Source organism: Gymnoscopelus microlampas (genome assembly GCF_963454915.1).
Source record: "Gymnoscopelus microlampas genome assembly, chromosome: 7".
In the NCBI taxonomy this organism is placed as follows: Eukaryota; Metazoa; Chordata; class Actinopteri; order Myctophiformes; family Myctophidae; genus Gymnoscopelus; species Gymnoscopelus microlampas.
In genome coordinates this window covers 20,064,486-20,076,251 of record NC_139944.1, presented here as the reverse complement: position 1 = coordinate 20,076,251, position 11,766 = coordinate 20,064,486, and the positions used below count along the sequence as shown (strand labels likewise).

General features: G+C 40.8%; 2 protein-coding genes across 2 annotated transcripts; both read left to right on the top strand.

Annotated features, from left to right (window-relative positions):
- Positions 1-3,005: 3,005 nt before the first annotated feature.
- Positions 3,006-4,837, top strand: LOC311048492 (hyaluronidase-1-like; the record flags this gene model as incomplete). Its single annotated transcript, XM_084061751.1, has 3 exons — positions 3,006-3,935; positions 4,036-4,125; positions 4,241-4,837. 3 exons carry the CDS (start codon positions 3,006-3,008, stop codon positions 4,565-4,567), a joined length of 1,347 nt encoding a protein of 448 aa, XP_083917877.1. The 3' UTR covers positions 4,568-4,837.
- Positions 4,698-10,591, top strand: LOC311048491 (hyaluronidase-like; the record flags this gene model as incomplete). Its single annotated transcript, XM_084061750.1, has 6 exons — positions 4,698-4,702; positions 5,736-5,804; positions 6,804-6,942; positions 8,409-8,498; positions 8,613-8,907; positions 10,533-10,591. 6 exons carry the CDS (start codon positions 4,698-4,700, stop codon positions 10,589-10,591), a joined length of 657 nt encoding a protein of 218 aa, XP_083917876.1.
- Positions 10,592-11,766: the final 1,175 nt, after the last annotated feature.

The window sequence follows — 11,766 nt, the reverse complement described above, 5'->3', positions numbered from 1 at the left end:
ACACTATAGTGGACTCATCTTATCCCACAGTGCATCATGAGAAGTAGGGTACAACCGATGGATCCCATATCTCTTAATAGTATCCTTGTTTCCCTCACTTGAGTCTTTTATTTGCTCCTTGGTCCATTCTAGCCTGGCGTAGCTAGACTATATCACTGCGTGGATATGAGTCTGGTGCTTCCATGAGGACGTTTTGTTTCCCAAGGGGTGGGATCAAAACAATGTCCCTCGACGCAATTGGTTAGACCTACAACCAACTACCAATTACAGTCGCCCATATTCGAATACTGGGCCCTGATTGGTGCCCCACGTCTTCTGAAACAGGAAATGGATTCTCTATGGAGCGGTGCCAGACCCAAATCGTAGAGTGCAATTTCTTTTTGCACTCGCAGATTCGTCTGGTCCCAGGCTAGGTCCATTCCTCTGAGGATGCATGGAGTACACGTTCGAGGCACTAAGAGGCAAACTGGACAAGCGTAGGAATAAACATTATCTTTGAATTATTGCGATCTTTGTCAAATGATTACCGTAGTTTAGAAAAACAAAGACACATCACACATTGTTTTCTGATCTCTTGTTTTTCAATGTGCACACTATCTAATTGTATTGAGTTGAGTGAATTGTTTCTTACTGGGCAGAATGGGTGAAGACAGTACACAGTCAACTGTGCTCTTTAGATATCTCAATAAAATTAGATAGTATGCACATCAATTATTCAAAGATCATGTTTATTCTTGTCCAGTTTGCCTACAGGTGCCTAGAACATGTTTTGTGTGACCTCTTCTTGCTCAATATACTCCTTGGTTTTCTCTGTCCTCGCATCGTTTACCTACAAAATGATGGAGCGAGCATGAATAACATAATTTAATTCACTTCTTTACACCTGTAAACCTGTGATGTGACAATAAAGGTGATTCTGATTCTAATATCATGTGACCTTGGTGTAATAAAGTGAAGTAGGCCACTTCAGGTTTATCGCCTAGAACATGTAACGTTGCCTGCCCTTGCATTTGATATCTGCATATCACCAGACATTACGGTATGTGTGGGACGTGTGGTTTTCACACCACTGAAGGTTAGATGAGACGTAGCTTATGTCTCATCTAACCTTCATGAGACATTGGCTGTGTCCAAAATCACTCCCTACCGGGGCCATGCACTGAGTTGAGAGGGCAGGTGCACCCCCAAGCACTCACCCTCACAGAGATACACAATAAGCTAAATAGATAAAGAATAATTTGAAAATAATAATATTTTGAACTTAAAAAGTGAATAAAAACATTTAGAAGAGGACAATTTCCAAGTCATTACTGGAGGGCAGTTGCACATTTTGAAACCAGAGAAACTAAACAATGTAGATGTAGCAAACGTGTACATACTTTATATATTATTGTTATTAATTGTTAAGAGGATGGATGATTAATGGATAAGCCGTACATATTTTTACCAGTTAACCTGTTAAAAAGCCTATCAAGGGAACTTAGTAAGTTTGGGTACGATATGCATGTCACACCCACATGTCTCAGAAAAAGTGTTAAATATTTATCTGCAAGTGCTAATCACTTAATTTGCTATTTATGTGCCTTTTGGGTCAGCACCCTTCAGAATTTTGAGTTGAGCACGCCACCAGTTCCCTTTGTTTCTTGCTAAAAGTATACTTATCAGGAACAAAATACAAAACGACCTAGCATAACCTCCGTACTGATTGAGGGCAGGGCAGAGAGCAACTGTGGTTCAGCAAAAGACATAAATGAGAGAAAATGTTGATAAAATGAGGGCATTTTCTCCTATAAAGGCAATCCGGCAGGTGATCAGGCACAGGTGATCATGTGCCTGCTGAGTGCTCCCTACTCAATATACTGTAGTGCACTATGGTGATTACACCATTTTGTAGTGGTAAAGTGATAATTATTTTACACTCTATTTAGTGGACTCATCTTATCCCACAGTTCATCATGAGAAGTAGGGTACAACCCGATGTATTTATTCTTGTCCAGTTTGCCTCCAAGTGCCTAGCCCTAGAACATGTTATGTGTGACCTCTTCTTGCTCAATATACTCCTTGGTTCTCTCAGTCCTCGCAGCTTTTTCTCCATGCATTTTCGGTGGGAGGGAATAAGAAGCGAGGAAAAATGAGGATACCTTTAAGCCACAGGGGTCCACAGACTACTATCGCAAACCCGATATACATCATGTGTTGTGCTGAAAGTAAAATGACAATGTTTATCTGGCACACGTGGTGACCTGAGTAGTGTACTGTACACAAGGTTTTTACCATGTTTTTATTTTGCTGATGAGTTCAATATAGATTAGACCCTACATTGAACTGACCATAGGGGGTAGGGAGTGAATGATTTCGGACACATAGTGTCCAACACTTTGCTGTTATCCAGCAAAGTGTTGCTGAATAACAGGAAATCAAGTGAGTTACCTGAAGTTGACCTTGAGAGCATGCAGCCAGGTGAGCGGTCTGGCACTGTTCTGGTAATGTTCCCATTTCTTGATAAAAAGTTGAGAGAAAACAAAAAGTTGAACTACATGTACGTACACCATGAACTTGATTACCCTTGCTTTCTCCTCCCCTGTATTATGTAAACCTATGAGTATAAAATGTGTGCCCAACTTCAATAAACTAACATTCTGATAACTGACCACTGTGTCACAAATCAATCTGTTCTCCGGCGCGCCATCTGCTTATGCTGCTAGTACCTTCAACTGATTGCATCCACAATTCCTACATCTCCACTGTAGGCCACAGGGAGACAGAGACAAGTTCACAACAGTGCTAAAATGGGTGAGTTGATACAGCAACTTTAATCATTAATTTTGTCTGCTGCGATAAAAAGAAATGTATTGGTAATAACACACTGGTTTATTCAAACTTAATTCCCATGTATCATTACTTCAAAATAAATACATTTACCATTTCCGTGACCAGAATTCCAATAAAAAGTAGCCTGCATGAGTTAATGCATGAGTACATGTGTACAAATAAGTGCATTTCAAATGCCGTTTCTGCTGGTGTCCATTTACGCAGGTCCATTTGCGGTACTGCTGTGTTTAAACGTGATTGCTGTTGTCGTTGGACTGCAGCATGCTCCATCATCACTCTTTTCCAAAGAGCCATTCGCTACCATATGGAATGCTCCCTCAGCCCATTGCCAGTCTCGTTATGGTGTGGATCTGGACCTGGGGATGTTCAGCATCGTCCAGAACCAGGACCAAAGCTTCATGGGTGACAGCATAACCATTTTTTACTCTGGAAAATTAGGGTTGTATCCTAGCTACTCCCCCCAAGGTACGCCTGTTAACGGTGGACTGCCACAGAATGCCAATCTAGATGAGCACCTCCGGGTGGCAAATGAAGACATCCTCACTGATATCCCCGACCCAGACTTTCAGGGTCTGGGTGTAATAGACTGGGAAAGCTGGAGACCAATATGGGAGAGAAACTGGGGGAGTAAGCAGGTGTACAAAAAGGCATCCATGGCACTAGTGAGGTCCAAGCACCCAGACTGGAGTCCTGCCCAAATAGAGGAGGTCGCCCGTAAGGAGTTTGAGGAAGCTGCGAGGGAATGGATGGTGGAGACACTGAAACTAGGTCAGAGAAACAGACCCCAGGGCTTGTGGGGTTACTACGGCTTTCCCAGCTGCTACAATTACATAAAAGATAATGTTGACTACACTGGTGAGTGTCCTCCTATAGCGATAGAGAGGAACAATGAGCTGTCCTGGCTTTGGAACAACTCCACTGCTCTCTACCCCGATATCTACCTCAGCCAGAAACTGCGTGGTCTTGACAGAGATGTCCTCCTCTTTACTCAGCACCGCATCCTGGAGGCCATGAGAGTCGGTTCACAGGTGACCCCCCTAACTCCGCCTGTGTTTCCGTATTCTCGCTTCGTCTACACCTACTCATTAGACTTCCTCTCTCAGGCAAGTGTCAGTTGTTTGTATTCAGGTGCAACGTACAAATGTGGCATTGCCGTGACAGTGAGTTAATAATCTCTCCACTTCTTCTATCTGTTTATTGTAGGAGCACTTGGTCTATACCATCGGTGAGAGCGCTGCTTTAGGATCTGCGGGGATAATACTCTGGGGAGATGCAGTATATGCTGAATCTAAGGTAAAGTCAGATTGCCCTTTTCCTTGAAGTCATTTGTACGCAATGCACATAAAAAAAGCACATGTTTGTTATGTTTGGTTTGTTTTTCATTGTGTATCGTCTGCTCTTTACGCAGGCTTCTTGCATTGCAGTCAAAGACTACATCGATGAGACCCTGGGCCATTACCTGGTAAATGTGACAACAGCAGCCACATTATGCAGCCAGACGATGTGCTCTTCTAAGGGGAGATGCCAGAGGATTGACCCGAAGTCCCAGGCCTACCTCCACCTTGACCCGACTACTTTTGAAGTGATAGCTGAGAAGAAACCAGAAGGAGGGAATAACTACAGAGTCCTTGGACAGATGAACCCACGTCAGGTCCTGGACATGAAGTCCCAGTTTCAGTGCCAGTGCTACCCTGGCTGGATGGGTAAGAGCTGCTCTGGACCAACGCAGGGATGACATGCTTTTCTCGAGGGAGGTTTCGAGCCGGGAGGCTCTTCCTCAGACCTTACTCAAATTACTAATTAATCATACTGGTGTGCGTTTTTTCTTAATTATTCTACAGATGAGTTGTATTAATAATATCATAATGTGGTACATTAATATCTATGTCCTCTCTCTTCTAATGAAAAATACAAAATGATGGAGCGAGCATGAATAAAATAATTTCATTCACTTCTTTACGCCTGCAAACCTGTGATGTGACAATAAAGGTGATTCTTACTCTAATATTTTGTGACCTTGGTGTACTTACGTGAAGTAGGCCTGTTAAAGTAGGTTTTTTCCTTATCAACCAGATATATAGATATCGATACATGGCAGTACATCACATCGATATTCATATAAGTATTAGAACATTTTCATAAAAGGCGATAAAGAAAACCAGACTCAGGACACAGGCAGCCATGGATGTAATTAAATATCTTGTATTCAGACAGAGAGAGTGGGAAGGTTACAGTATCACAGTGGTAGGCATCATCGGTCGTCGTCTCTCTCTGCCATTAAACAGAGAAAGCACTGGTCTTTAACCGCGTCCAGTAACATAAACATATGACATCATTGAAGATACATCAAGCGTCCAGCCGTCAGAGGAGTAGTCCTGCTATTGGTGGATAGGATGAGTACGTCATCGTCAGATGAGGATGATGATGGTAGATGATGATGATGATGATGATGATGGTGTGACAGTTTATCTTTGAACAAACAGCGTCCACATGTCTCGAACAACACGTTAGCCTCGGCTCTGACCTGTCTGGTCAGAGGTAACTTCGTGACACTGCGAGAAGGGTTATGCATTTGGAGCAGAACACCGAGATATGGTGTTCTTAAAACAATAGATAACCACAGAAAGGCCTGTAACTAATTTGACCTTGCATAGACAGAGAAATAGCAGAATAGTACATGACAGAGTTTAGGCCAATATGACAGCATTATATTAATTTGACATTTAAAGCAGGTTCAGGACATTAGACAAATTATGATTAATCAAAATATTTCTATCAAGGCCACTTCAGGTTTATCGCCTAGAGCATCTAACTTTGTCTACCCTTGCATTTGATATCTGCGTATCACCAGACATTAGGGGCCTGTTGTTGATATGTGTGAGGTGGTTTTCACGCAACTGAAGGTTAGATGAGACATTGGCTGTGTCCAAAATCACTCCCTACTGGGGCCATGCAAAGAGTTGGGAGGGCAGGTGCGCCCCCACACACTCACCCTCACAGAGATACACAATAAGATAAATAAATAAAGAATAATTTGAACTTAGAAAGTAAAAAAAAAACATTTAAAAGAGGAAAATGTCCTAGTCATTTCTGGAGGGCAGTTGCAAATTTAGAAACCAGAGAAACTAAACTATCTAGACCCAATCAAGCAAAAGTGTACATACTTTATATATTATTGTAGTTAAGAGTATGGACGATTATGATTAATGGTTAAGCCCTACGGATTTTCTTTACCATTTAACCTGTTAAAAAGCCCTTCAAGGGAACTTAGTAAGTTCACTGTTTGGGTGTGATATCCATGTCACACCCACATGTCTCAGAAACGCATCCGTTTCCTTCTGTTGCTCTGAGTAATTAAAAGTGTTACATGTTTATCTGCAAGTGCTGATCATTTTTGCCATTTGCTATTTATGTGCCTTTTCGGTCAGCACTCTTCAGACTTTTGAGTTGAGCACGCCATCAGTTCCCTTGTTTCTTGCTAAAAGCATACTTATCAGGAACAAAATGCAAAACGACCTAGCATAACCTCTGTACTGATTAAGGGCAGGGCAGAGAGCAACTGTGGTTCAGCAAAAGACATAAATGAGAGAAAATATGTTGATAAAATGAGGGCATTTTCTCCTATAAAGGCAATCGGGCAGGTGATCACAAAGGTGATGACAATGTTTATCTGGCACGCGACAGCAATAACATCATTAGTGGTGGTGACCTGAGTAGTGTACTGTACACAAGGTTTTTACCATGTTTTTATTTTGCTGCTGAGTTCACTATAGACCCTACATTGAACTAACCATAGGGAGTAGGGAGTGAATGATTTCGGACACATAGTGTCCAACACTTTGCTGTTATCCAACAAAGTGTTGCTGAATAACAGGAAATCAAGTGAGTTACCTGAAGTTGACCTTGAGAGCTGCATGCAGCCAGGTGAGCGGTCTGGCACTGTTCTGACAATGTTCTGTTAACATTGACAGAGATGTCCTTCTCTTTACTCAGCACCGCATCCTGGAGGCCATGAGAGTGGGTTCACAGGTGACCCCCTTAACTCTGCCTGTGTTTCCGTATTCTCGCTTCGTCTACAGCTACACCTCCGCATTAGACTTCTTCTCTCAGGCAAGTGTCAGTTGTTTGTATTCAGGTGCAATGTACACATGTGGCATTGCCATGACAGTGAGTTAATAATCTCTCCACCTCTTCTATCTGTTTATTAGTGTGGTTGCCCTAACAGGGCAACCAGACTATAGTACTCCTTATACTTTGTTTATTTATTTATAGATAAACAATACTTCGGGCCGCTACTCCTCCCACAGTTTATTTTTCCCAATTTAGTGCTATATGTCAAAATGACCGGTCTGACCGGGAATCGTGCACTTGCATAAGGCTAAGAGATTGGTTGCATAGTTTAATTGATATTGATTTATTAGTGCATTAAATTTCCCCATCAACTTCAATGGAAAAGTGAAAACACTAAAATTCAAGTATTTTTTTCTCAGAAACCGTAAGAGCTACAGTTACCAGACTTTGAGGGGAGGTTCATAGTTTATTGCCAAATTATTTAAACAAATATTACACCATTCGGCCTCATGGTGGCGCTATAAGAGCCCACTTTACCTTTTGGCCTATAACTCTTGAACCGTAGGTTGTAAAATCAAAATGTATTTTTCCCTAGATTCCTTGGGTCATTACGCAACTCCCCATATAGGCCACGCCCATTTGCGTATGGATAGATTTTTTGATATTGATTTATTAGTGCATTAAATTTCCCCATTCACTTTCATGGGAATTGCAAAAACTCCCATTCAAGTATTTCTTTCTCGGAAACCGTAAGGGCTACAGTTACAAGACTTGGAGGGGAGGTTAATAGTTTATTGCTAAATTATTTAAAAAATAATCACACCAGTCGGCCACATGGTGGCGCTATAACAGCCCACTTTACGTTTTGGCCTATAACTCTTGAACCGTAGGTCGTAAAATCAAAATTTATTTTCCCCTGGATTCCTTGGGTCACGACGCAACTCCCCATATAGGCCACGCCCATTTCCGTCTGGATAGATTTTCCGCCATTTTGAATTTTCTTCAAACCACACTTTTAGCTCCTCCTCCAACATATTTTGTCCAAATGTCACAGAAATCGGTACACATGATCTCTGGGCCCATGCGGTAAACATATCCAAACGGCATTTTCATAGTCCTTACCGTTCTTCCGTAAATTGTTTCCAAAGTTAGTGGGAGGGACCCGTTTTACCAAAAATGTCAAAAATCACGAACGAAACGTCCAATCGATCCCAAATTTAAATCACATGTCGAGGGTGATTTACTCAACGACTCCCCAAAAGCATTTCCACTTTGACCCATAGGGGTCGCCACGAATGCGCAAAATGTTACCGTTTGATGCAAAAACATGATTTTTGGGGGAGTCAGTCCCTTCAAAATGAAACGCAAGCGATCTCAGGAGTGACGTGACAATGTAATTGGCGCAGTCTCCGACGGTATTCCTCCTAGCGTATTACTCGAGTCCCGACCGGCGTCGGCGCAACCACACTTTGCAATTGCCAATTGCGACGCGTCTAGTTGTATAGGAGCACTTGGTCTATACCATCGGTGAGAGCGCTGCTTTAGGATCTGCTGGGATAATACTCTGGGGAGATGAAACCTATGCTGAATCTAAGGTAAAGTGAGATTGCCCTTTACCTTGAAGTCATTTGTACGTAATGCACATAAAAAAGCACATGTTTCTTATGTTTGGTTTGTTTTTCATTGTGTATCGTCTGCTCTTTACGCAGGCTTCTTGCATTGCAGTCAAAGACTACATCGATGAGACCCTGGGCCATTACCTGGTAAATGTGACAACAGCAGCCACATTATGCAGCCAGACGATGTGCTCTTCTAAGGGGAGATGCCAGAGGATTGACCCTAAGTCCCAGGCCTACCTCCACCTTGACCCGACTACTTTTGAAGTGATAGCTGAGAAGAAACCAGAAGGAGGGAATAACTACAGAGTCCTTGGACAGATGAACCCACGTCAGGTCCTGGACATGAAGTCCCAGTTTCATTGCCAGTGCTACCCTGGCTGGATGGGTAAGAGCTGCTCTGGACCAACGCAGGGATGACATGCTTTTCTCGAGGGAGGTCAGTGAACGCTTATTCAAAGAAAAGAAAAACAAGATCATGGTTTTTAGAACAATCCAAACACAGTGTTGGTCAAAGATGTATTATTAAAATGTTGTCTAGTGTGGAGAACACTGCGTCAGGGACAGCTGGCTCACAGCGCTATTTATCTGCATGAATGGGTTTAGTTTGATTTATGACCTTGTCTTAATCTCCTGTGTCCACATCCCACAAGAAACCTGTCAGAAAACCCAAAGTACTTATTTGTTTGAGTTAGTGCTTTCCACTTATTTATATGGGAGAATACTAGTGTTGCCAATTGTTTTCAGAATGGCACTGGTGGACAGTCAAAGTACATTTACTTGAGTACTGTACTTGTGTAAATATTTTTGGATAATCATGACTTTCCACTCCACTTTTAAGACAACTATTGTTCTTTTGACTCGACTAAATTTTTATGAAGGAAAACGCACATTATAAATTAACCACTTAAGCCTTATTTCAAATATAGTGAAAATAAATGACATATACAAGCTCACAACATCGCGTTGTGACATTGTAGATCTGCCATTTTCACTATTATTGATATTTTTTGGGCAGGGGGTGTCAAAATTTTAATGCAAAAGAAAATTAACTTTGTAATTTGTAATTTTGAGTATTTACTTTAAAGCAATTACCCCTGCACTTTAACTCCAGTGCAGACTGAGCAACTTTCACTTGTAGTTATGTAATTAATATTTGACAAGGAGTATCTCTACTTTGACTCAAGTACTGGGGTTGAGTACTTTGTCACCACTGCAGAAGACCCAAAGCACGTATTCATTTGAGTCAGTGCTTTCTACTTATTTTGTATGGGAGAGTACTAGTGTTATAAGAGAATAATGCCAGCACTCACATTATGTCCCTCAGGTACTTCATTTTATTTTAAAAAGTAAACAGGCAACAGCCCATCGACAGATGCATTTCGGCTGAATGCCTTCCTCAGCGTAATACTCGTGTTGCCTTATCTCTGAATGATAATTAAAGTTCTCAATCAATATGCATACGATGAATGGACTTACTGTCATGACTCATGATCATGTAATTTTAATTGACGATTAATTGTCATTCAAATAATTAGCGATTAATGATACAATTATGTTTTTTTGCATTGAACATTGGAACATTTAAATAAAAATTACATTTCTGCCTGCAGTTTAGGCTTTCTAAACAACAATTGTAACAGGAAGATCTGACAAATAATTTATATGTACAAAGCTTAGTACTGAAGTATACAAAGAAATGACAATTACTGGTACAATAATCAAAATACATTTTCTGTGACCATGGCCAAGACAAGCCATATACTTATTTGTAAATTTCCATTGTTCACTTTGTACAATGCATTGTCTAATGAAAATGTGTGAATCAAATATTTTAACATTTAAATTCAACTATTTGTGACTGTGTGCATTAGTCCATCAGCAAATAATAAACATATAATACACACATTCTTACTGTGTTCAAATATTTTTTTGTTTTTGAATAACTATCCGAGTTTGTCCACCTAACTTGAATTAAACCTCACTCAGTTTTTGTGTGCCTGTGGCCACTAGGTGATAGTGTGGAATTGCTTACAGGAAGTGTAGCAAACCACAGTGAGGAGCAATTTTAGAAGATGTTTGAAGGTTTTAGAAAATGTTAGAAAATTGTTTAGATTTTTTTGTTGTTGAAAAGTTTAGACGCACGCACGCACGCACGTACGTACTGTACGCACGTACGCGCACACACACACACACACACACACACACACACACACACACACACACACACACACACACACACACACACACACACACACACACACACACACACACACACACACACACACACACACAATTGCCTTGTACAGTATGTGTACGTGGTGAGAGTGGGAGCAGTGTATGTACCCCAAGGCTACTTACGCAGTCTTTCTCATTCATTGTCTTAAGGAAATTGATGTACTGATTTATTCTGACCTTCGTTGGTTTGCCTTCCGTAATTTTACTTCATTTGCACACCTTCTTCTTAAGAGAAAAAGAAAGAAAAGAAAAGAAAGAGAAAGATAGAATAAGACAGCTTGCACTTAGAGTTCATGTCAGAACATCAGTCTTCATTCAGAAGAAGCAAATGCATCACTAACCAGCTGATGATAGTTAGAGAGACTTTTGGCATTATGAGCCAGGCTTTCGAGAAGACCTCTGTCTTCTTCAGTTCATTTACAAAATGCTAGGGTTGTCCGATATTGGCTTTTTTACCGATAACCGATATACCGATATTGTCCAACTCTTAATTACCGATACCGATATCAACCGATACCGATATATGCGGGGATTATTGTGATTAGGGTAAGCTCAAATTTCATATCACACACACCATATACAGTAAGAACTCCTGTAACTTATTTATAAAGCAAAAAAAAAAAAAAAAAAAAAAAAAACGATACCGATATTTTCCCGATATCAATTTTTATGCTAATATCGGCCGATAATATCGGGAGGCCGATAATATCGGACATCCCTACAAAATGCTTCAGGTTCTGGACACTTTGAGACAAATGACAGGGCCTGGTCTGGGTATTACGGTTTTGTCAAGTAGAACAAATAAAAAGTGTTAGTTGAACAGAACAAGAAGTGCTTGCATGGGCTCACATTTCACATTGGTTAGTGAGATTACTTATTTCTTTTTTGCCAGCGGATGATTAAATGTCCTTGAGCATCATGTGAGCTTGTAGATCTACAATTTTTTGAAAAAATGTAAGTGAAAGTTGTTAAGTGTGTCTCTGGGTTAAAATATTTAACCAAAGAAAAG